This window comes from Microcaecilia unicolor, chromosome 2, assembly GCF_901765095.1.
Source record: "Microcaecilia unicolor chromosome 2, aMicUni1.1, whole genome shotgun sequence".
NCBI classification, from domain to species: Eukaryota; Metazoa; Chordata; class Amphibia; order Gymnophiona; family Siphonopidae; genus Microcaecilia; species Microcaecilia unicolor.
In genome coordinates, this window is record NC_044032.1 from 382,382,405 (window position 1) to 382,409,875 (window position 27,471).

The 27,471-nt window shown below is 42.1% G+C and overlaps 1 protein-coding gene across 1 annotated transcript in view; it reads left to right on the forward strand.

Moving 5' to 3' along the window:
- SHROOM3 (shroom family member 3) overlaps nt 1-27,471 on the forward strand; it is a 181,261-nt gene that overhangs the window by 43,335 nt on the left and 110,455 nt on the right. The window contains exon 2 of the mRNA XM_030192131.1: nt 20,572-20,703. Coding sequence (XP_030047991.1) covers nt 20,572-20,703 — 132 coding nt within the window. The remainder of the gene's footprint in view (nt 1-20,571; nt 20,704-27,471) is intronic.

Genomic DNA, 27,471 nt, shown 5'->3' on the forward strand with positions numbered 1-27,471 from the left:
CCCCCCCCCCCCCCCCCCCCCCCCCCATATAAGAAATACATTGAGGATATGATTTGTGTGGATACACTCTAAACGTGTTTTTATTAGTTAGTAGAAACTAAGCACATACAGCCAAATTCTATAAATGGTGCCTTAAAACCACATGGTTAGCGTGATTCTATAAAGGGGAAGGGAAATGGGACTTGATATCCTGCCTTTCTGAGGTTTTTGCAACTACATTCAAAGTGGTTTACATATATTCAGGTACTTCTTTTGTACCAGGGGCAATGGAGGGTTAAGTGACTTGCCCAGAGTCACAAGGAGCTGCAGTGGGAATTGAACTCAGTTCCCCAGGATCAAAGTCCACTGCACTAACCACTAGGCTACTCCTCCACATCAAGCTAACAATTAGGCTATAATAAGCCTAATAACCAGTACGTTTAATCTATCTCTGTACTCCCGTATGATCAGGTTTTTATTTCTCATGTTCCTTCAGAAACTGTTCTAATTGCAACGAAGGACTTGAGCTTTTAACAATGGTTTTGTGATATACCGAGTGCAGCCTTCAGGTTCTGGCATCTGAACAACAGCACTCTTTGATACCTTGGAAATCTGAAAGGGTTCAGGTATGTGCTCGAGGGAGTCTTACGTAGTTCAGTGTAGTTTATCCTTTTTCTAAAACTGAAATATGCTCTCACCATTTCCTCCTTCCGTTCCTGCTTTTAAGTGCAATGTTCAGCCTTGGGCTACATTTTCACTGTGTTCTTGAATGAAAGGTTAAGTATGATCATGCCGCTGCCTGTACCACAAAGCTTACAACCTAAGCTGAGCACCGGGAGGTGATGCCTGCTTCCTTGGTGGATAAGGAACTCATGCCACGATCTCCAGGTTTTACAGCTTTGCTAGTTACTAATGATACACACAGCCTGCCAGATTTAACATCCCATTGTCACTTCTGAAACCCCTTCTAGAAAAGCGTTCAGGCACTGAGGGATCCTTTTACTTATCCACGGCGAACAGTGGTCTGTGGTAGTGCGAGCATGTCTTTTGGGCACGAGCTGAGCCATTTTTTTTTACCATGACTAGGAAAAAGGGCCTTTTTTTAAGGGGCCGGAAAATGGACGTGTGCTAATATTGAAACCAGAGCGCCTCCATTTGCGGCCTGATGCCTTACCGCCACCCATTGACTTAGGGGTAAGGTGTCACACGCTACCTGCGCAGTAAGCATGCAGTGTGCTCCAACTGCTGTTTACCGCTGGGTAAGTGGCCCGCGGTAGAAAATAGAAAAGTATTTTCTACCGCAGGATTTGGCGCACGCCAAATATGGAATTATCGCCCGGCTCATGTGCTAACCAGGCGGTAGTGCTGATTTGGAATGCGCTGTATACGCGTAGGCCCTCCCACATCCTTTTAAAAGGGCCCCAGAGTGCTTTGCAGCATAGGGCAAAAATATTTGGTTCATTATTAATTGATTTGACTTTTCCCCATGATTTTCAAGAGGATTTTTCAGCTCATTTCACACATTCGGGGTGAATTCTATATATGACTCCCAAAAAATTAGCAACAAAAGAAGCACTAGTCTATAAACCATGCTTAAAGATAGGCATGGTTTATAAAATAGCGCTTATACCTAGGAATTGCGCCTAACTTTAGGCATGCCCATTTGCACCCACTGAAACATGGTGCAAATCTTTGCACCTAAATTAGGCGCGTTTCCCCCTTATTCTATAATACCTGTGTAAATTTTAGGAACACCCCTGTTCTACCCATGACCCTCCTATTTCTGCCCCCCTTCCCCCGATTTTGAACTTGCACGTAAAATGTAGGTATAGATTTCATGCCTAAATTTACGCGCATATATTTTAATTAAATCTAATTAGTGCCAATAATTGCTTGTTAAGCCAGTTACCGGCACTAATTAACTCAGTCCATTAAATTGCACGCTTTAATTGGGCACCCAGCCAAATTTGTGCTAGCAGTTTTTAGTGACTTTTATAGAATTTGAGGTAAATCAAATTAACTTGCACTGTTTAAGGTGCACTAAGGAAAGTACATCCCTATAAAACAAACGTGTGAAATGCAGGCAAATCATTTTTCTTCTCTGCTGATTTCTTTGTGTTTCCTTCTTCCTAAAGAAGGTGCAGTTAAAATATACCTGCAGATGCAGATAGGTAACAGCATGTTCTACTACTGTTTTTACTGGGTTCGGTTTTATCAGGTCAATACTCAGTCTATGGAAGTCAGCCTCCGCGGGTTTTTTATACCTGGCTACGGATTCTGAATATCAGGGTGTAAAGTGACTGCTGGCACTTATCCGGATGCAGACAATATATTACCTGGATAAAGTCGGCACAGCCTTTTTGCTGTCCGTCTCCTAACTTTATCTGGATAGTTACCCGGTTAGCAGACCGAATATTGCCGCTAACCGGAAAACTTCTGGCTTCACCTTAGCTCTGACCTTTGACCGCCCTGGCACTTCCCACATACAGACTGGATATTCAGTGGCTGAGAATCCTGGTATGGACCCTGTCAGTGTGACTTATCTAGGTAGGAAGTGTTCCTACCCTGAAAAGTCCCGCTGAATATCAATCCCTCTAAGTTTAGTGTTTTCTTTTTCAACTTGGTAGCATGTGTTTGGGCACCTAACACAGGTACACAAGGCAAGCGTGTTAGAGAGATGCAGAGGGCATGTGAAAATAGGAAGGCAGAAGACAGCAAAGTCTGCAGCACTAAATCACAGGAGGCAGTGAGGAAGGATGTTCCGTCTGCGACACGAGGGAGGGCCAGTGAAATTCTCAGCGAAAGTGCTGCGGAACTGTGGCAGAGCCAAACTGTAGCGTGTTACAGAGCTTAAAATTCCTGCCTGACACATGGTGGGATTTAAGTGGCTACAAAGAAGGCTTACCTCCTCCTACATGACTGGAATCCAGATCATCAGAAGTATCTGAGCTGCCCAGACTGGAATGTTATACAGATTGCAGTGCACTAAAAATAGAGAGCAGGGCTGAGTGGCAAAGGACGTAGCACCACCCGGGCCTTGTTGAAGGATAAGGGTGCTGCATGAAGAGGAGGAAAATTGTACTGCACTCCGGAAGCACATGTTCTAGCCGGCCTTGTCATACACTCCCAAGATAGTAGTGAATATCGGTACAGTTTGAAGAGCTATGTTAGTGTGTTAAGAAAATGCACGATGGTAGGCCTTATATATGGACATTGTTGGTCAATTATTTAAAGAAGTTATTGTTCATCTGCAGCTGGTAAATGTGTAACTTCACTATGTATATGTTTTGTTTTGTTTTGTTTTATAATTATGAGGTAAATATTCAGCTGGCACAGTGACCAGTTAAAGTTAAATAGAGGTGGCACACCTCCATACCATCACTGCCTTTGACTGTAGCTACATTGGAGCAGGTTCCTTCTTCCAGGAGGAGGACCAAAGAAGGAGGAGGAAGAGAAGGAGCTCCGTACAAGCCCTTTCAGGGAGCATGGGCTTCTCACAAAAATATGTCTTGCAGTATCCTAGAGCAGTGGTTCCCAAACCTGGTCCTGCGGTCACCCCAGCCAGTCAGGTTTTCAGGATATCCACGATGAATATTCATGAGAGAGAGATCTGCATGCACTGCCTCCTAGGTATGCAGATCTCTCCCATGAATATTCATTGTGGATATCCTGAAAACCTGACTGGCTGGGATGCCTCCAGGACCAAGTTTGGGAACCACTGCCCTTGAGTGATGCCACTAGAGGTGCAGGGTCTCTAGGCTTATGATTTTCTTCACCAGAAAACAGGGTCACATTTTGTGCAACACACTGCAACAGCGATCTGCATGTAGCTGTCTGGTTAATAAGCAGATTTTATTTGTTATTTATTTAGTAACTGCCTTTATGAAGAGATTCACCCAGAGCCGTTGGTAAGTGCGGGATCGATTGGCATAGTCAGCCACTTTCCCTTCACAGCAGCAGCCGTACTCTCAGTGCTTGCTGGATTGTGAGCTGAGGGACAATTGAAATCAGTCCCCTCTGCTTCACCTCTGGCAATAATTTTATTTATTTATTTATTTATTTATTTATTTATTTATTTCTATTCTTAAACAAGCAATAATCCACTTGTACAGAAAAGTTCAGTTACATTGGAAATATTCATTCAAGAAATAATAAAAAATAAAATAAGAAAATTATTCTATTAACCTAACTCAAGTCCACAATTCGAGTCCAAGATTCCTAAACCATGGAGATCAAGGAAATTCTAATATTGGATGTGTCCAAATCCTGTACTACTTAACAAGAGCAAATACTGGATAAATCAACCTCCAGCATTTCGCTTGGATGTTATAAAAGCTGCGAGTTGGGAGGGTTCATAATAAACATATTTGACTGATCAAACATTTACATGGATATTTAAGGAAAAACGTGGCTCCCAGCTGAAGCAATTCTGGTTTCATTTGAAGGAATTGCTGACGTATTTTCTATGTGTCCCTTGAGACATCCGGGTAAATGCGAATTTTTAAACCCTTGAAAGTTTTTTTCAGGGTGAACGGTCATACTAAGGGGTCCTTTTACAAAGGTGTGCTGAAAAATGTCTTGCGGTAGTGTAGGCATGGGTTTTAGGTGCGCGCTGATCCATTTTTTAGCACGCCTATAAAAAAGGCCTTTTTTTTACATAAATGGATGTGCAGCAAAATCAAAATTGCCGCGCATCCATTTTGGTTCTGAGACCTTACCGCCAGCCATAGACCTAGCGGTAAAGAATCTGGGCGGCAATGACCTACACATATCAAATGCCACTTGGCGCGAGTCTTAAGCGCGCCAGAAAATAAAAAATATATTTCAGATGCACGTAACGGACGCACGGCAAAATTGAAATTACCGCAAGGGCCACGCGGTAACGAGCAGTAACTCCAATTTGGTGCGGGTAGGCGCCTACGCGTCTTTGTACAAGGGGCCCTAAATGTGTAAACAAGTGCAAAGTATTTTGAAACTATGTAAGGGGTCCCATTTTTTTCTGGACACTGTGTAGAAATATCCCCATATTGCATAATGTATATTTTGTGAGCATCTACTTCTATTCACAGATACACCCGGGCGATTCGACCCCCTGTTTGTTAAATTCTTCAATGAATTCATGTGAAGGACGAGGTGCTTAGCCGAAATTGGGTGGCGGAGCAGGTGGGGGGAAGAGGGGTTGGTGGTTGGGAGGCGAGGATAGTGGAGGGCAGACTTATACGGTCTGTGCCAGAGCCGGTGGTGGGAGGCGGGACTGGTGGTTGGGAGGCGGGGAAAATAGTGCTGGGCAGACTTATACGGTCTGTGCCAGAGCCGGTGGTGGGAGGCGGGACTGGTGGTTGGGAGGCGGGGAAAATAGTGCTGGGCAGACTTATACGGTCTGTGCCAGAGCCGGTGGTGGGAGGCGGGACTGGTGGTTGGGAGGCGGGAAATACTGGTGGACAGACTTATACGGTCTGTGCCCTGAAAAAGACAGGTACAAATCAAGGTAAGGTATACACATGAGTTTATCTTGTTGGGCAAACTGGATGGACCATGCAGGTCTTTTTCTGCCGTCATCTACTATGTTACTATGTGCTGATTATTCACATCTTCCATAATCTGCTTAGGGGAAGGCCCTTATGGGTTCTTCGGTGAGGGCAACATTTGGAATATCAGGTGCAAAAAGACTCACTGCCATTCATATTTCTCTCTCAGAGGTTAGGTTGTATTAAATCTTTTATTTCAGTCGACATTTTGTCAGTACTTGTTCTTTTGTCCATCTTCATAATACAGATGTTCAGTTTGTTAGCATATGCTCTCATCTGCTGGTAGAGTCAAGGCAATGCGGCTATGTTTTTAAGAGACCAACTCTCAAATGCAGTACCCATGAGTGTTAGCATGGGTCTGATGGAATTTGAATTTAATTACACTGACTGCTAATGTTTTGACCACCAAGGTGGAACACAAAAGAGCAGTTCCCTTGCTCAAACGATCCAGTGCAGATATTTTACTGAAGGAGCAAATATTTCTTACCACATCATCTGAGTGCAAGGAATGTGCATAAATTAGCATATTTTATAATCTACCTATGAAACTGACTAGAGGTAAGCAGTTTACGCTTCTTATTCTCCGATTAATAAAAAGAGTGCAATTTTTGCTCAAACAAATCTAACAGTTTTGCTGATATTGGATGGTGTTTTTTTCCTTCTCAGTTGTATAGTATTGAGGGGATTCTGTAAAGGGCACTCAAATTTGCACATTATTCTGAGATGCGCACACAACTTAATTGGGTAATGAGTCAACAGCAGCAATTGGGCATTTATTTATTTATTTATTACATTTGTACCCCGCGCCTTCCCACACATAGCAGGTTCAATGCGGTTTACATAATAAAAAAAAAAAAATACAAGTTCTGTAAGAAGAATATTGCAAACTGTAATAAACATAATAGTAATAAGGTTTTAAGAATAAATGAATTGGATATGGGAAGGTAAGGATAGGATAGGCAAAAGGAAAGGAGATTGGGAGGGGTATGGTATAGAAAGATGGAGAAGAAAAGATTGGAGGATGAGTATGATGAGATTGGGAGAAGGTCAAAGGTATAATCGGTGTCAGTGTCAGAGCAGGACTAGTGTAGGTGGGCTGATAGGATTAAGTTGGGTCCTTAAGGTAAACTTGTTTGAAAAGATGTGTCTTCAACATTTTCCTAAAGGGTAGATAGTCATTAATTGTTCGGATGGATCTAGGTAGAGCATTCCAAAGTTGACTACCCAAGAAGGAGAAACTGGATGCATAGTAGGTTTTGTATTTAATTCCTTTACAGTTCCTTAACAATTATTCTGTAAAACTGCATGCCAACTCCCATAGCATGCAACCGAAAAGAGGGTGTGACCATGGGAGGAACATGGGTGGCCCAGTGGTATTCCAGTAATTTGTTCCCATTGTTATAGAATACAGGGCATGCATGTCTAAATTACACCTGGTTTCAGCAGGCATAAGTTCTGCTGCCCAAATTTGGGAATGGTTATTGGTGGTATGCGCTAGTCTATAAAAGTCCTTTAACCTGGAGCGACCATTATAGGATAGCACTAGGGGCCATTTCCTGAATCTGCTCTTATCGTATTGTCTGTGAGCCTGTTCTGGAAGAGAACTTGCATGCATAAGCATTTTTATAGAATACTAGTGTAGGTCGGCATCCTCACACATCCACTTACGCCATGTCAGGCATAAATCTGTGTTCCTGAGGGGTAAGAAGGAGCTTATTCTGTAATGCTAGTGTAGCAGAGCAAATGTGTGCATATATTTTAGGTGTGATCACTTATTTATTTATTTGTTACATTTGTATCCCACATTTTCCCACCTATTTGCAGGCTCAATGTGGCTTACATAGTACTGTTAGGCATTGCGGTCGTACAAAGGGTCCATTTCCTTCAGGCATAAGGGGGACCAGAGAGAGAAAGGTCAAACAGTGTCCGACACGATCACTGGACACGCTGCGCCGCAGGGCGTTGACATCCATGCTGGGCCAGAAGCGCATCCTCCCCCCCCCCCCCCCCCCCGAACATGCAAGTTTCCAGTGATTTCCCGATGTTCAGATGATCGTATGTTGCCCTCACTCCCTTTGGCAGTGCACTCTAAAGCTCCGTACCCAAACAGGAGAAGCTGGACGCATAGGCTGCCCTGTACCCGAGACCCCTGCAGCGTGGGCAATGGAGGTCTAAACATGCCCGAGACAACCCGGAACTGTTCCCGCCTGGCAGGTCCACAAGGTCAATCATGCATCCTCAGACCACACCGCAGACAATTTATATATACCAGTAAATGCTTAAGCCTAGAACAGGGAACAGTGCACAGAATTTTGCACCCTGCCATCATGCTGCCCAGACTCCGCCCATGTGTACACCCACCTTCAAGCCATTCAGGCATCGTGTTTTAGAACAGTGTGTAGCCGGAATATAAGCATTTACATATATGTATGTGCACACACATGCCAATATTCTGATCATTTACCCCCTAATTCTATAAAAGTCACCCAAACTTTGTATGCAATTTAGTCGAATAGTGAGCCAATTAGTGCCAATAATTGCCTTTAAAAACATTATCACCACTAATTAGATTTAATTGGAACTTACACATCATTTTAAGTGCGGGATTCATGTGTAAATTGTATGTGCAAGTAAAAAAAAGGGACATGGAAATAGGAGAGTCATATGTGGAATGGGGGGGGGGGGGGGGGGGATATGCACCAAATTTAGGCATGTACATTTGCACCAGGCTTCAGTTGGTGCAAATAGCTCTGCCTGAAGTTAGGCGCAACTCCAAGCTCTATTCTATAAACCTCACCTAACTTTAAGCACAGATTATAGAATAGCACTTTTTTCAGCACCAATTTTTTTAGGTGCCATATATAGAATTTAGCCCTTACTAACTAGCTAGTCGCAAACACACAGGGATGACACCAGCTACACCCACTGGAGCAGGGACTTGCTTATCCACTCTTCCCCTAGCTGAGATCATCTTCAGGCACCTTTTTGACTTTTGTGCAACTTGCTTTTAATTGCTCACCTTTTTTTCTATCAAACTCCTGTTACTCTTTCTTATCTGGTTCTATAGCACTACTAGATGAAGGCAGTGCTGTTCACATTATATGCAGGTACTTATTCTGTCCCTAGAGGGCTCACAATCTAAGTTTTGTTATTTGGGGCAATGGAGGGTTAAGTGACTTGCCCAAGCTCACAAGGAGCTGCAGTGGGAATCGAACCCAGTTCCCCAGGATCAAAGTCTGCTGCACTCACTACCAGGCTACTCCTCCACTCCTGTTTGTTAAGTTGTTTTGTTATCTATTGTGTTGACATTGGAAGTAGCATACCGTACCATAATTTGCAGTGTTATTTGAATATATTTTACTATCGTAATTGTCTATTGCTTATGGTCAACTAATTTTTGCTGTACAGTTCCTTGGGTGAATTTCTTCAAAAAGGTGGTAAATAAATCCTAATAAATAAAATTAATAAATTTACATGTTGGCAGCCTATGGGGGGGGGGGGGGGTCATGAATGTTTTTCCATATGTTAAGGCTGTTTTACATGCAGAAAAATCCTTTTATGTAATTGCCCATGGTAAATGTGCATGTGAGTACATGCACTAAGATGGCATGTACTTACACATACCAGGTCCGATATTCAGACCACAGGAGGTAGCCCGCATAAGTGCCACGATCGGCTCTGACCCCGGATATTCAATACCAGATCATTTCCAGTGATCAGCATTGAATATCTGAGTTTTATTTGGCAGGCTCAAAAACTGACTAAGGGGTCCTTTTACTAAATTGCGCTCAAAAATAGCGTTGGATGCACGTAGGCGCCTACACGCCTCAATAAAGGGCCTCTGAGTGAATATTCAGTGCTGTCCAGTTAAGTTTATACAAAAAAAAAAAGATAGGACTGGTATTTATGCGGTCCAATTTGCCACTAGACTTAGCCGGTCACTTCTTGAGTATTCACTGATCACTGGCTATATTGCGCAATATAGCTGTTTAGCCACTGTGCACTTAGTACTAATATAACCGTCTATCTCAAGCTGAATACTAGCTTTTAGAAGGCTAAGCACTATTTATCTGGCCAAGAGCCATTCCTGGCTGGTTAAATAGCACAGAACATCAGAGGGACCATGTTTGGGTGTTCCCAGAGTATAGTTTGGACAGAACAGGGATACAGTTGTGGTACACTTGTATAGTTTATGAAATACATGAATAGAAGCATAGAGATGTAAGCATGTCATCACTGCTACTGCTTCTAGGAGCCTATTTAAAGGCACATAGACATGTGGAGGAGTAGCCTAGTGGTTAGTGCAGCAGACATTGATCCTGGGGAGCTGGGTTCAATTCCCACTGCAGCCCCTTGTGACTCTGGGCAAGTCACTTAACCCTCCATTGTCCTAGGTACAAAATAAGTACTTGTATATATGTAAACCACTTTGAATGTAGTTGCAAAATACCACAGAAAGGCAGTATATCAAGTCCCATTTCCCCTTTATTTAAAACAAACAGGTGCTTTTTTGGACTTCTTATACTGGAGCCCTGTTACTGCCTTGGGCCTATATTAGAAACTGAAAAATTCTTTGTATATTTGTTCCATGAGGTTTGGTAAAATTAGTAACAGGTCCCTGATCAGGCAGAGGGATGGTGTTCAGTTTAATGATGCTTTTATGCTGCTACTTAACTTGAAGCCAAATTACATTTGTCTAGGACACTGAGCAAGTGGCTCCGCTCTGTCATGTCATGTCAGTAGCATTTTCAACCACACTAATTAAATTGGCAGTGGTGTTTGACACCTAATTACTAGTTTTGATGATACCGGCTTAATTCCTGTTAATGAGGCGCAAAACTAGCTTACCTAGAAAGGAGGCTAAAATCTTTGTAGCAGAATTATTGCTAGATGCACTAAACGTTTTTCATCGTTAAATGAGCCCTTAAGGAAGAATTTCCTATCCTTTCCATGCACTAAAGCCTATTTTTCGACGGCAGTAGCAGCTAACGAAACTGGAATGCAAATGAGAAACTACCATTGAAATGTAGACAATTTGGAATGCACTAACCATACCGACGATAGCAACGATTCACTTACCACCGGAAATTTAACGTCAGCTCAGACCTGTCGTTAAAGCCTGAGCTGTCATCTCCCCACTGCCCCCTGCAGGATGAAAAACCAAATTGCTGGCATGTTTTAAAAGAAAAGTGGCTCCCTGCTTCCCTGTGCCTAAAATAAAAAAGGAAACTAAATTAAAAAAGGATCGGGAGGGGGCAAAGGCGCTCATCAGCAGCGTCCTGTATGGACGGCCTGGCCTTGCCTTGCTTGCCCCCCCCCCCCCACCCCCGAAGTCCCCGCTGCTCCCCGCTGCTCCGTTTGTGAAATAAAAGCTTTTAAAAATGAATCCTTTGCAGTTGCTGGGCTCCCCCTCCCTTCCTGTGTCTCTCTTCTTTAGTCGGCAATGCTCCGCCTCCTGCCCTCCTCCACCTCCGTGCCCCGCCCCCCACCCGATTTCGTCCCCCCCGCTCCCCCCCCCCCCCCCCACCGGACCCCCCCCCCCCCTCCACCATAATGGCCGGTGCAGCGCCTCTCACCTATGTTTGAAGGCACTGCACAGGCTGGATCAGCTATTCTTTAGCTCTTATGTCTCCTCCGATGTCTCCTTTTTCTTCCTGTGTCCGCCCTCCTCTGACGTCAGCTATCTACGTAGATAACTGACGTCAGAGGAGGGCGGACACAGGAAGAAAAAGGAAACATTGGAGGAGACAGAAGAGCTAAAGAATAGCTGATCCAGCCTGTGCAGCGCCTTCAAACATAGGTGAGAGGCACTGCACCGGCCATTATGGTGGAGGGGGGTCCGGTGGGGGGGGGGGGGGGAGCGGCAGGGACGAAATCGGGGGGCGGGGCACGGAGGTGGAGGAGTGCAGGAGGCGGAGCATTGCCGACTAAAGAAGAGAGACACAGGAAGGGAGGGGGAGCCCAGCAACTGCAAAGGTTTCATTTTTAAAAGCTTTTATTTCACAAACGGAGCAGCGGGGAGCAGCGGGGACCTCGGGGGGGGGGGGGGGTGGCAAGGCAAGGACGTCCATACAGGACACTGCTGATGAGCGCCTTTGCCCCCTCCCGATCCTTTAATGTTTGTGGAGACATGCAGGGGAAAGTGGGGAGCCACGTGTTTGTGTTTTCTTTTTTTTCTTACGTTTCTGGCATGCGCAGAGCAGCCAGCATAACGCTTGGCTGCTTTGCGCATGCTTTACGAACCGATTACCGACGGTGATTAGTGCATCGTTCTTTCCAATACCGCACCAGACTTTTTGGGGCTGTGTTTTTGGAGCATGCTTCGTTATTTGAGATTCGGTAAAGGATTTTACGTTTCTGATTTTTTTACGTTTGCTTGATGCATCTACCCCTCAGTTAGGTTGATGTGTTTCACAGTTACATTTGTTTCTTTTTTTTATGTTATGTGTTGTACTTTTATGCTTTGTTCTTTGTTTTATTTGCTGCTTTGTTGCAATTGGCAAAAGGTAGTCAAACAAATCAAATACAGGTAGAGGGTAATTCTGTAGATGGATGACTTATTTTTATTTTTAATTATTTCAGGGTTTTTTTTAAATTTCATCCTGATGTTATAATCAAAGAATAAACTTTAAAAAGAAATTCAGAACCTAATACAAATGAATAATGAAGGGGTCCTTTTACTAAGCAGTGCTAAAAAGTGGCTTGCGCCAGCCCCAATCTTCCGGATTCTATATATGGGGCACCTAGGTTATGTGCAGAGATACGCTTGTAACTTAATTGGCATAACAAGGTAATCAGCGTTTTTAACAGCACTTAGCAAGCAATAATGAGCACTAATTGACAATAATTACAATTTATGCACGGAAATCGCTAAGCGCATTCTATAAAGAACTTGCAAAGGGCACAGTTCAAAATAAATGCTCGTAGCTTAAAAGGGGTGTATGTATGGGTGTTTTGTGGGCGTTCCAAAATTTCCATGTGTAATTATAGAATACGGGTCAGTGCGCCTAAATCTACATGCACGGATTTACACCAGGTTTTTTATTGGCGTAAATGGACGCACGTAGATTTAGGCACTACGGTATCGACTAAGCGTATTATATACACCGTGCCTATATCTTATAGAATACACTTAGTTCCACGCAGATTTTTTTAGGCGCCATATATAGAATCTGGCCCAATGTGAGTCTTTCCTGTGCGCTAAGGCCACTTTTATTGCTGCAGGTAAATGGCCGATTCTGACATTTCTGCAATAATGGCCACGTGCTTATTTTCCCCATTAGTGCATAGCGAATAGCATGTGAGCACTTACCCACACCTTTTTGTAGTCTTGTGCTAATGAGTTAGTGTGCGGCAATGCCCAGTGCTAACTGATTAGCATAGCTGGGCCTATTCTCCGTCCCCAAACACACCCCCTAGCTCTAATAAATAAATTCAGAACTGCTAAGAGAGGGGGGGGGGGCAAGATTCCCCGGGCCCATCCTCCAAGGGGGACCCGGCGTCAGTGCTGTGTCAGCAAGATTTTCGTGGCAGGGAGGCAGAAGGCTCAGGTAGGCCTGCTGCTGCCACATTGATCTCCTGGCTCATGCGTGTGCCTGCCGAGTTAAGTCTTCTGACTGCCGCAGGTCCTTCTTCCTGCCTGACCCTCCAAATTAACACCCACAACTTGGGGTGCCATATGTAGAATTTGGGGGTAAGTGAGTATTCTATGAAGAGCAGTCCGTGCAGCCTTTACAGATTACTAGCTTAGTGCGGCTTATACCACTGCCTAACTTTGGGTATAAATGCTCACAAAGTCCAGCAGTGTGAACACCCACCTGTAAAGTACATTCTACTGCAATACAAATAAGCACGATTTTACAGAATAGTGTTTGGCCAGAAAATGGTCATTTACATGTGTATGTGTTTATATATATATATATATATATATATATATATATATATATATATATATATGTAAATGACTAGAACAGGAGCATTGACGCATGTTTTTACGGCCTAAATCTAGAGAGCTCCTTACAGAATTACCCCCATGGAGGGTAATTTTATAACAGAGCAGCTAGAAATTTTTTTCAAAAAAACCATCTCTGTTAGGACTCTTGTACCGAAGCAACATTCAGGCTTATTTTCGAAAGAGAAGGGCACCCATCTTTCAACACAATTCGGAAGACGGGCGTCCTCCCAGGGTCGGCCAAATCAGCATAATCGAAAGCCGATTTTGGGCGTCCTCAACTGCTTTCCATCGCGGGGACGGCCAAAGTTCCCGGAGGCGTGTCAGAAGCGTAGCGAAGGCGGGACTGGGGCGAGGTTAACATATGGGCATCCTCGGCTGATAATGGGAAAAAGAAGGGTGTCCCTGACGAGCACTTGGACGACTTTACTATGTCCCTTTTTTCTTGCGACCAAGCCTCAAAAAGGTGCCTGAACTGAGCAGATGGCCACTGGAGGGAATTGGGGATGACCTCCCCTTACTCCCCCAGTGGTCACTTACCCCTTCCCACCCTAAAAAAAAAACTTAAAAAATATTTTTTGCCAGCCTCAAATGTCATACCCAGCTCCCTGCCAGCAGTATGCCGGTCCCTGGAGCATTTTTTAGTGCAGTGCAGTGCAGTGCACTTCAGGCAGGCGGACACAAGCTCATCCCCCCCTACCTGTTACACTTGTGGTAAATGTGAGCCCTTCAAAACCCACCACAAACCTACATGTAGGAGCCCCCCTTCACCCATTAGGGCTATGGTAGTGTTGTACAGTTGTGGGGAGTGGGTTTTGGGGGGCTCAACACCCAAGGTAAGGGAGCTATGCACCTGGGAGCAATTTGTGAAGTCCACTGCAGTGCCCGGTTGGTGTCCTGGCATGTGAGGGGTACCAGTGCACTACAAATGCTGGCTCCTCCCACGACCAAATGACTTGGATTTGGTAGTTTCTAAGATGGGCGTCCTCGGTTTCCATTATCGCTGAAAACCGGGGACAACCATCTCTAAGGTCGACCTAAATGTTATGGTTTGGCCGCCCCCAACCGTATTATCGAAATGAAAGATGGACCCCCATCTTGTTTCAATAATATGGGTTTCCCCGCCCCTTCCCGAGGATGTCCTCTGGAAAACCTGAGCGCCCTGTTCGATTATGCCCCTCATTGTCTGCCTTTAAAATAGGCTCCCACAATGACCCCAGTAACACAAATTTTCATCTGCTTCAAAAACCATGTAAATGTGTTTGGTATTCTCTGCGTTTACTGGGGTATTTCTTGAAGGGCATGGGTGCATCAGGACTCTGCCTCAGCTGCACTGAAACGGAAACTATGTCCCTGGGCAGGGGGGTCCTCAAATCGAGTCCTCAAGGGCTGCAACCCAGCCTGGTTTTCAAGATTTCCACAATAAATATGTATGACATCTCTTTGCATGCAGTGGAAACAGTGAATGCAGTGAGATCTCATACATATTCATTGTGGAAATCCTGAAAACCAGGCTGGGGCCTCTAGAACTGGATATGAGGACTCCTGCCCCTGGGGATGGTATGCACAGTCCATATAAAACTGAGTGCTCCAGTTGCCACAGATCCTCGCATATGTATACATGCACACACAATTGTATAATGGCTTCTTGCCACACATAAAATCTGCTTTACACATTAAAAGGGCTTTAAAAATTGCCTCTTCAAAGATTATTTTTTGCCAGCATACTTTATATAAGCTAGGCAAGAATTGAGAAAGAAGGAATGATTGTTGAGGAAAGATAGCTCTAATTCTAGGTTGCATGAATATCACTTACGCCTAGCTAAGTATAAGCAACTTTGTCTGCAAAAAAAGATTATTATGATAAAGTTATTTCTTCTGCTCCATCTTCTCCAGTTGAGCTTTTTGCTATTGTTCGGAAATTAACCACTAGGCCAGTCGATCAATCATGTTTGACGCTTAAGTCACTAGATTTTGCCAAGGCCTTTATCAGCAAGGTCTCTTAACATCTTTGATTCTTTTGTGAATATCCCGTGACCTGCAAGGGAAAGTCCTGTAGGTCTTGCTGTTTGGGACGGATTCTCCTTAGTGTCTCCTAAACAGATTTCAACTATTATGAATAGCTCAAATGTTTCTCTTTGTCCGCTGGACATGTGTTTGCCCTCATTGATCAAGTATTTTGAAATCAGAAACACTTGATGTGATTGTCCTTTTGGTTAATAAGTTTCTTACTGAGGCTTCAGTTCCTCCCTGTTTAAAAAGAGCTGCTGTGCGTTCACTTTTGAAAAATGTAGAGTGTAGAGCCTAATGACCCTGGTAATTATCAACCAATATCATCTTGAGAAAGTTGTGTTATTCCAGATTTGGGAGTTTTTGGATTCACATGCCCCTGGATTCCATATCTAGCTCATTATACTCAGCTTCACATAACATACATCCTTATTCACAACATCGTGGTCTAGTTAAACAACGTTACTTTAGTAGGATCGTCAGACCAGCGTGTCTGCCTCTATAGTGGCTAAACTGAGCCAAGCATGTATCAAGGGCAGCACCGCAATCTTCATTGATACTAATTTTTGTTTTTTAGCCTTATTGTTTTTCTATTATTCACTTATATTTGTTATCTTAATTTTTCATACTCATTATCGATTTTTCAATTTAATACTTAGCTTTTCAACTTCAGCAGACATGTGTAATGGAGACTCGGTATCACCGACATAGACTACCTTGAAACAGTGTATAGCGAAACATGGATCTATGTTGGTGATACCGAATCTCCATTACACATGTCTACTGAAGCTGAAAAACTAAGTATTTTTTTTGTTACATTTGTACCCCGCGCTTTCCCAGTCATGGCAGGCTCAATGCGGCTTACATATTGTATATAGATACCTGGGGCAATGGAGGGTTAAGTGACTTGCCCAGAGTCACAAGGAGCTGCCTGTGCCTGAAGTGGGAATCGATAATGAGTGTGAAAAATTAAGATAACAAATTAGGTTCAATGAGGATTGCGGTGCTGCCCTTGATACAAGCTTGGCTGAGTTTAGCCACTATAGACACGCTAGTTTGACGATCCTACTAATGTTGTTTAACTAGACCACGATGTGAATAAGGATGTATGTTATGTGCAGCTGAGTATAATGACATAGATTAGCTAAGCACTCCCTTCACCATCAAATAGTTATGTATGCTTAGTGGATACCTGGATTCTATATAGCATGACCTCAGTTGTGAGTGCAAATCCAGTCATATTCTGGATTTTCGTGCGCAGCTTAATTACTTAACAAGCCAATGAGTGCCGAGAATTGCCACTTAAGCAATTATTGACACTAATTGGCATTAGAATTTACACGCAGAACAGTCTAAGCATATTCTATAACATGATGCACGTAAATTCTAGGTTGCATAATTGAAAAGGTGCTTGGAATGGGCAGGTCATAGGCATTTTTAAAATCTATGGGCCCTGTTACTAAGGTGCGCTAGCATTTTTAGCACGTGCTAAAAACACTAGCGTGCTTATAGCATGGCTTAGTAAACAGGGCCCTATGCACATTGTTATAGAATACACCAGGTCTGCGCCTAATTTAAGCATCGGCATTTATACCAAGTTTTACTTGGCTTAACTGCCCGTGACTAAATTTAGTTGCGTGGATGGGCGCTCAGTGTATTCTATAAACCATGGCATATTTCGTAAAAGCCTAGGCATATTTTGTTTTGGAGTTGATTTTTTTTAGGCGAGATGTATAGAATCTAGTCCATAGTGTATTAGATGTTTCTCAGTTTGGCTGTAGGCCAGAATATTCAACTGAGATGCTTATGATTTCCGTGTTAGATTCTATTCAGACTTGTTTTAAGAGAACAATTGAGTATCTCATGGTGACTCGATATTTCTGCTGCATTTGATACTGTGTGCTATGGGATCCTTTTGAATCGCTTAAAAAAACTTGGGGTCCTTTTACTAAGGTGCGCTGAAAAATGGCCTGCAGCAGTGTAGGTGCGGGTTTTGGGCGCATGCAAGTTCATTTTTCAGTGCGCCTGTAAAAAAAAAGGCCTTTTTCTTATTTTTGCCGAAAATGGACGTGCGGCAAAATGAAAATTTGGCTCTCATATCTTACCATTGACCTAGCAGTAAAGTGTCACGCGGTAACCGTGCGGTAATGACCTGCGCACGTCCAATACATGCGTCCAAAAATAAAAATTATTTTTCAGACGCACATATTGGACGCTCGCCAAAATTGAAATTACCACAAGAGCCACACGGTAGCCAGGCGGTAACACCATTTTGGCACGCATTGGGCGCACGTAGACGCTTACGCTTAGTAAAAGGGCCCCTTGGACATTAGTGGTAAAGTGCTACTTTGGTTTGAATCTTTCCTCTCTCAGAGACAGTTTCGGATTCATCAGGATTCTGGGTGTTCAGAATGGATTGATTTAGCATCGGTTTTACCCCAAGGCTCAGCGTTGCTATATTGCTCAATATTTATGTGAGACCTATTTGTCAGGTCCTTCGATGTCTAGATGTTCAATTTAGGCTCTATGCAGACGATATTCAATTTTTGTTTCCTGTGTCTGATACTGTTGAGAAAAGCTTTCAACTTTTAGCTACTTAGTCCGTGAGGGCTTGGATGTATGCTAATCGTTTTCAGTTGAATGTTTCTAAATTGCAGATTTTATTTTTGTGTGATAAGACTTTTCCTTCTTTGCTTCCAGAAACCTTTATACAGGATTCTTTTCCTATTGTGTGGCGCATAAACTATCTTGGAGTATGGCTGGATTCTAATTTGTCATGTTCCACTCAGATACGTGCATCTGTTCAGAAAGTTATTTTCAAATTACATCTGATTAGGCGGCTGAAACAGTTGTTGTTGTCGCCTGTTAACTTTAGGTCTGTACTACAGTGTGTGATCACTCCCTTGTTTGATTATTGCAACACATTTTATCTTGGGTTACCTCTAGGTAAGATCCAGCCTTTACAAATTTCTAAAAATACTGCTGCTTGCTTGCTCACAGATATATTTTGCCAGTACTTGAGAAGTTGCACTGGTTAGTGCTTCTTATGGGGGTGGAAGGAAGGGAGGGAGGAAGAAAGAGAGAGAGAGAGAATGGACCCCAGGAAAGAAAGAGAGATAATGAACCTGGGGAAAGAGGAGAGGAGGGGAAGGGTGAGAAAAGGAGAGATGTTGGATCTGGGGGTGGGAAGAAAAGGAAGGAGGATGGAATTTGGTATACCGCCTTTCTGTGGTTACAATCAAAGCAGTTTACATATTACATACAGATACTTAAGGCCTCTTTTATCAAGCTGTGCTAGCGGCTTTTGTTGTGGTAATATACAAAGCACATTCACTTTGAATGGGCTCTGTAGGCATTGCCGTGTGGCTTGATAAAAGAGGCCCTAATTTTGTGCCTGGGACAGTGGAGGGTTAAGTGATTTAGGGGGTCTTTTACAAAGGCGTGCTAGTGTTTTTAGTGCACGCTAATGATTAGCATGCGCTAAGTGCTAGAGATGCCCAGAGTCACAAGGAACTGCAGTAGTGAATAAATAAAAAAACCTTTAATTGTGCAATTCATCGTGATTAAAAATTTTAAGTTGTGGTATGCTATTGAATTTGCGAATTTAGAGGAAGTCCCTGGTTATTTCAGATTGTCGTCTCACACATTGACAAGAAAAAATTAAAAATTTTGTTGCCATTTTTTAATTTTTTTTACAATAGGTATCCTACTGGTAGACTGATACTCAAAAAAACAACTCTAGCAAATCAATTATTCACGAGTGTAATTAAATATTCATCTGGAGAAAAGCCCTCAGAAACCTGTCACTATTTAGTAGTTTTGCTGCTGAGAGGATTTCTTAAATTCTCACAAAGAAGTAAATTTATAAAATCTATACGAGATATAGCATATAAACATTCTCTTTGGAGTTTTTTGCCCCATGATAGAAATCGAGCGCTTTTTACGTTTAAGTTCCAACAACGTAACAGCGCTTAAAACCATTGGCAAATCTGCCAACGGTTTCTGAGGGCTTTTCTCCAGAGGAATATTTAATCACACTTGTGAATAATTGATTTGCTAGAGTTGTTTTTTTGAGTATCAGTTTACTGCACGATATCTCTAGCACATACTGGAGTTGTCTTGGTCGGTATTCTAGTGGTAGAACCAATAAGTCTTTTGAATGATGTCACTGAATGAAACATCCAATGGCACAAATATGTCTCTTTGCTTTTTACTATCCTTTTAACTCTTAGGGATTTTTTTTTTACAAAGGCACATTAGCGTTTTTAGTGCACGCTAATGATTAGCACGCGCTAAATGCTAGAGATGCACATAGGAATGAATATATGGGCGTCTCTAGCGTTTAGCGCATGCCTATTTTTAGCACACGCTAAAACTGCTAGCTCGCCTTTGTAAAAGGACCCCTTAATTTGCAATGGAGTTCCTGCTTCTCTTTTTTAATGTATAGATTATGTGCAATGCTTCTGTCGTTTTTAGTATTATAAACCGCAGTACTGTGTGTTAAGCTAAATAAATCATAAACATAAACTCAGGTGTTTTATACCTTACATAATTACCACATTCTTCCAGCTGTCTGTTCACCCCAGTATATAAGGAGGAGGATTTCAGTGCATTACGAGGCCTTTTTACTGAAGTCCATAGGTATAAAATGAGCTTCTTTGCAATTAGCGCATGCTAATTCCGTTAGTGCGCAGTAAGCATTATTAAAAGGGACCTTAAATTTCCTGTTTCAGCTTGAACCATGACTTGGACATTCCTCCTTCCAGGCTACTGGAAGGAGGAGTAGCCTAGTGGTTTGTGCAGCGGACTTTGATCCTGGGGAACTAGGCTCCACTGCAGCTCCTTGTGACTCTAGGCAAGTCACTTAACCCTCCATTGCCCCAGGTACAAAATAAGTACCTGAATATATGTAAACCGCTTTGAATGTAGTTGCAAAATACCACAGAAAGGCAGTATATCAAGTCCCATTTCCCTTTCCCTTTTGAATTAATTACATGCTTGTTAATTATGGATGCCACTTTCTCATTGCTTCGTATTATTGGCTTCCTTGATATGCATTTATGCATCAGTATTTCTCTAATCAAATGCTATTCTGTTTAATAGGGACACGTGTGGAGATGAGAGCCTCATTCCGCTTGAAGCTTCGCACCCTCTTAATGTAGCATCTGTCACAACTGACCCACAGCACAGTAAAGTAGCCTGGCCAGGAGGAATTAAATTACGGTTGAAGAGCAGGTAAGAGCTAACAGGAGGATGAACTTCATGGGGAGAAGGCTCTAAATAGCACGGGGCATGCTGAGAGGATATTTTTGAGGATAGAACACCGCTTATGAGGATGTGTCACGGGAAATGCCAGTACTGGAATGATGAGGTTGTGTTCTCCCTTCCTCTGCTCAAGGGTCGAGCTTTCTTGTGGCTTTTTTTTTTTCTCCTCAATACAGAACAGTCCTTTGTATGTCAGACTCCAACAATTCTTGCTGTATAACGTTTGGCAAAAATTGTGACCTTTATTCTGTAGGCCATAATGATGTGACATCCTCCATTGTTCTGTACTTTTTCCACAATGACAATACCTCAGTGAAATACCACCAGATATGTCAAGCATAACTAGCAAGACCTTTTCTTCAAACAGGTTGAAAACCTCTGAGATATTTACGGGTTTTTGTATTAGATAGAAGGTCAGACAGTAAATGAAGAACTTTCTGAGCTTCACTGGCCACTTTCACCACTTATGATTTTTAAATATTTATATATAGATAACTAGAAAGTTATAGATAATTTTGAAAATAATAAAAATGCATGATCAAGCCCCAGGTCTGCATAAAGAATAAAATGTTGCATACAGGTGACATCATCATTTGTGTGTTTATCTGACACCCAGCTATTACATGTCATCAAACTTTAAGACCAATTGTTTCACTATGACAGCATGCGATTTCATCATCAATGGATACCACAGTGGTCTTTCCTAATTTTAAGTTGGGGTTGCTTTGAGTCCTAAGAGGCTGAATGAGAACTAGCAAATATGTTCCCCTTCACAGCCACAACACAACTTGTGTGTGCCAATGATATCTATCCCTACCAATCTGTGTCTCTCTCAAACTTACCTAAGCTTATGTTGCCAGACTCCTTTTCCTCCCCTTGCCACCAAGTTCAGCATCTCTCCTTCTTCTCCCCACCCCAACATCTCTCCTTTTTCTCCCCCCCCCCCATCCTAGCATCTCTCCTTCTCCTTCGCCCCCCCCCAGCACCACCTTCACCACTAAGTCTAGTATTTCTCCTTCTCTTCTCCCCTCCAGGTCCAGCATCTCTTTTCCTTCCCCCTGCCAGTGAGTCCAGGATCTCTCTTTCTCCTCTCTTTCCCACTCCACCAGTCAAGTATTTCTCTCTCCCGCCCCATCTCCCCCATTAGAGACCGCCCCAATCCCAACTTCACTTCCAGACTCCCAACCCACCTCCAAAGACAGAACCAATGCCCAATCACTCCTGCTTCTGGCAGCATCATCTTTCATTATGGTGGAGCCTGACCCCTAGCTGCGCATTCTGACCCAGCACAAAGGGGTTTGTATGCCAAATAAGGCATGTCTTTAGAGGGGGGGGGGGGTTAGGAGGTCAGAAAATATCTGGAAAGGGTTGGAGGAGTATCCATATGGATCGGCGTAGAATCAGGGAAGTGTCCAATGGGAGTATTCAGAGACCACCCTAGAGGTCTGTGGGGGCCAGCAATGGCTCATGGTCTTTGCAGTGAAGAACACTGGGATAGCAGATTAGCCCTCTTGAGCAGCACTCTGATAGGGTAGGGAGGTGATATAAAACATAGACCTCCAATGGAGAAGAGCTGCTGCCCAGAACATGCTAATTAAAACAGAGATACTCTGAGCTTTTCCTATTAGCAGCAGCTCCATCAGAGGGCAGGCTAACTCCACAAACTATTTAAACATTAAGAGTGGCATTTACAGTGATGTGGTACAATAGCACATTTTACGCAGATATTTACCATGGGAGTCATTAACTTGTGGTTCCAGGTTAGTATGTCCGAGGTAAATATAAATTTGCTTTGCTGCAGCTGGGAACATCTCACATTCCTGACTGAGGTAACCCAGATAGCAAACCCCAGTTGAGCCCATCGTCTCTTAATGGGGTCAATGGTGGGATAAAATAATCCACCTAAAATAACATAGAAATCCAGCTACCCAAAAAGTCTAGTTCCTTCCCAGACTCACATAAAGGGAGGAAAAGACCTCAGACATGCCACTATTGGCCTCCTCCAAGGGCTGATATATGACATGTCATCACATAATATGTCATGAATGTTTATATTCTGCAAAACTTGGTCAGCTTGATGTGGATTACAAACAAGAGAACTAGAAATAACCCAGAGAATAATACATTAAAACACAACTTAGTAAAACAAAACAGAGAAGCTTAACTCAGATATTTCTGAAAGAGCCAAGTTTTCAGGTGTTTCCTATAACACAAATAAATCAATAAGTATCTAAGTTTTTTCAGGAGGCAATTCCAAAAACTAGCAGACAAGTACATGAAAGATGATTTTAAAATGTGCCCATAACGAATCCTTTTGAAAGAGGGGAAATGCAATACAAGAGGATCTCATAATTTTGACAGTATTTCTGAAGTAGGATGGATGATAAGAGAACACATGTAATAGGGAGCTAAACCATGGAGTATCTAAAATAACAGTGTACAAAATCTTTAACTTGATCCTTGTATAAATAGGTAACCAATGAGCTTTAATTAAGAGAGGTGTTGCACTCTCTTATTTGCCCACAAAATAAACCAACCTCATGGCTCTGTACTGCAGTCTTTGCAACCTTCTCAATAGAAAAGAATTGCAACCCACATACAATGAGTTGTAATAATCTAGTTGGTTTAAGATTAATGCTTACTTCAGAAGTTTAATTTGAAGAGATTTGAAGCAATTACGGATTCAACAGAAGCGTCTTAAACAGAAAAACAAATTTTCGGCAAGATGAGTGATATGATTTTCAAACAAAGAAGGTGCTATCCAATATCATTCCCAGGACCTTCTTTTCCAAAACCAAAGGAGTCAGTTGTGTTAATATTCAGACTCTGATGCCACGGAGATTGAAATTGAGGAGTGGCAATGAAAAACTCGGTCTTCTCAACATTCAATTTTAGCCTATGGCAAGACACCCATTTCTCTACAATATTAACGCAACGTTCCACATGTGTTCTAATGTCAAATGTGGGACCAGAGATGGGGAGCAACAGAGTCACGTCATCAGCACATCAGCATAACTAAAATGTTCTAACCCAGTTCTTTCTAATATCCTGCCAAGAGAAAATAACATCACATTAAATAAAATGGGTGACAAAGGGTATCCTTGGGGTACTCCACATCCATTTGACCATAGCTCAGAAAAAGCATTATTCACCTTTACAGTATAACTACGTGAAGTCAGGAAACCTTTAAACCAATTCAGCACTGTTTCTGCAATGCCAATTGCATCAAGTAGATATAATAAAATCTGATAGTCCACAACACCAAATGCAGCAGCTAGATCAAATTGGACCAGTAGGACATGGCATCCTTTACTCAACCATATCTTAGCCATAGTGATACCATTTGTATATTTTCCCTTTTTTACCCGACTGTTCATTTAGCATTCCTGTTCTATATATATTACCAATTGTATGTGTATTCTGACATGACATAAGTCATGACGGAAAAATTGTAAGCCACATTGAGCCTGCAAATAGGTGGGAAAATGTGGGATACAAATGCAAGTAACAAACAGTCACAGGGAAACTTCCACTGAAATATGAATAATCACAACTCACAACCAGCAGGTATAAAGAGTCAATCATGAAACATTAAATGAGAACTAAAGAGGAGGGGACCTCAGACCAATACCACCTCTTTAATCAATAAGGTGATCATTATGTGGTAAAAATTGCATAATCATTGATCCCCTACCATCCTCCTCCCTTAGCAGTGTGTCTGTACTCAATAACAGTGCTGTACCAACAATAAACATCTCACACCACAGCTACTTAGCTTATTGCTTGTTGCTGCTCCGATCAGGGGCTCCCCAACTGTCCCGTTTCACCAACTAAGGCTTCATCAGGGGAAGAGCTCCCTGCAACGCCAGACTGTGGTGAACACCAGGCAGGCCTGTAAAGCCTCCAAAATCAAATGCGCCAAATACAAATGCAACAAACAAATAAATAAATAAACACAGAACAGTTTCTGTGCTATGGTTTCCTTTACATGTTATGATTTTTGCTTTTTGTATTTATATAAACTTGTGCTTACGAATTCTTAAAGCTTCAACTATTTGTAAATAAACATTGTAACTTATCTTAGTCCACGTAAACCAATGGGGACCACCATTTCACCCACAGGCTTTCTCAGGAGTTATCTACCAATTGTCTGAACAGCTGACCACTGCAACAATCATTTACTGCAAGCAGCTAAATTTTCTGTCTCCACTGGAGACATTCTGGAAAAAATAACAAGATTATATAAGTGAATGTATTAAAACAGGAGTGAAAACATCTTTCAGCTTAGTGTTCCATGCTTCTGCATTCTCTTTTTGTAAGTTACTAAAACAAAATGGCATTTTCATTTAAATGGGACACCGACACCGATATCCAGCCAATAATCAGCGTGCTCTCATCACAATTCACAATCAATTTGCATATCCGCAACCTTTACTGCTAACAAACTTTGAAAACAATATGTTGTTTTACAAAAATACCTATCGATGTGAAACAGAAGAAACAAACCTCCGCAGAAATATGTAGCGTAAAACAAAACAGTGAAGATGAGTCAAAAAAGTGGACAATGCTCCAGATAAAAATAACTCAATGCGATTATTCAACCCATTTGGTCAATAGTTTTAAATCTGTATATCCATCTTTGTTCCCGCTGCCTCAGCCTACCACAATCTCCTCTTCTTTTGATAGGTGGATCCCAGTCTATTGCAAAACATTTTAAACTTAAAAAATATGTGCCATGATCACTGAGATTTAAGATGGCGGTCGGGAAGGATGTGTGAGCAGCAGCTCCTGACCAGCTATTGTTTTCTGTGAGTGAAAACTTCTCCATAACATTATGAAGATGCGGTAGCTCTCATTAAGGATAATAACCTCCAAAAAAGAAAAATTGAGTACATGGAGAACCAATTGAGAAGATGTAATCTGAATTTTCCTAAATCTCCCTTAGTTCCTGCTAAAGAAATGTTAAGAAAATATCTTGTTGAAATACTGGGGATATCCCCAGATAATTTTCCTCCATTAACTAAGGTTTTGTACATTTCAAGTAGAGGAACGGGAAGATCAGTTCAAGTAACTCAACCTGATTTAAATTTGACTCAATTTCTTGAGAGCTCACTGGAGGTTATTACTGAAAGGACAATGTTGCTGGTATCATTTGCTCTAGAGCTAGACCGAAATAATATATTTAGACTTTTTTTCCGCCACATTGGTACTCCTTTCCTGGGTTCTAAAATACAAGTTTTTCCTGATCTCTTAAGAGATACACAAAAATGAAGAAAAGACTTTTTAGCGATGAAGGGGAGGGTCCTCCAGTTGGGAGGGACCTTCATACTTAATTTCCTTGTAAATGTTACATTTCTTTGCAATCTAATAATTATATATTTCTTGACCCGGGAAAGTTGCTTGAATTTATTGTGAGTAAAGAGTGACTTGACATTTAACCCTGGTTCGAACGCTAAATCGGCTGCGCTAACTCTAATCCCTTGCATCCCTTAGATATTTCTCTAATTGTGATATTATTAGTTCCTATTTCTTGGATCTTCTTTAATGTGGACTAAATTGAAATTATATAACATTGCTTGGGTATTATAATTATTACTTTAATATTTTTTGTTCTTGTAAGTTCTATGATTTATGTATATGCATAAATGTAAACTCAAAATTCATAAATAAAAAATTTTTTAAAAAAATATGTGCCATATCTATACAATAGGCTACCAAAAACTCATCCATAGACGTGTTCTACCCAAGTGCTACAAAATCCTGACAAAAAAAGAAAAAGTAGTAGGAGCCTTCACAAGCGGGATAAAGTCTTTATTCACACTCCAGGTATTCCATATATAAAACTTGTATCATTGACCTGACACGGGCCGTGTTTCTGCGCAAAGCGCCTTCTTCAGGGGGTCGTTCACTTTTGGCTGCCCACTGACAACTGAATCCAGATAGGACCAAACTTTAGTCCTTTGCACTTGAAGCAACAGAACAGCAGAGATTCACAGCACTCACACACGTGCTACAAAACATAAGAACATAAGCATTGCCATACTGGGACAGACCGAAAGTCCATCAAACCCAGTAGTATCCTGTTTCCAACAGTGGCCAATCCAGGTCACAATTTATTTTTTAGCACTGGGGGAAAGTCTAGGGGTGGAGAGTGGGCGTGTTCTGAGCTAATCGGTTAGCACAGCTACATTGCAGCACATTAACCGATTAAAACGTTGATAGCGTGTGAGCCAGTACTGCCTCCAAAATAGGTGGATGTGAGGGTTCACACACTAATGGGGAAATTAGTGTGTGGCCATTAATAATGAAAATAGAAAAATCAGCCCTTTTACCCCTGTGGTAAAAATGGCCTTAGCGTGCGGGAATGACCTGCTTAAGGACGCGCTAAGGCCACTTTTACCACAGTTTGGTAAAAGGGCCCCCCCAGAATTTGAAAAGAAAATATTTTGCTATTGTTACTTCTTCTTTTCCTGAAGAATAGACAGACAGAGCAAGAATGAATATAAAGATAAAGGCTGAAAATGGGGGAAGATGTTAATGGCCACTGAGAAATTATTGCAAAAATAAGAAAAATAAATAATACACAAATGTTTTGTGTGTTTGTTCAGGCATTGTGCTTATCTGAATTTTCCATCTAAATGCCGGGATTGCTCTATCCTGCCTTGTCACCCTAATTTTCTCTTTATGTTGAAAGAGGAGAGAGGTCCGTCAAATCTTTGATGTTCTATCCACTGCTAT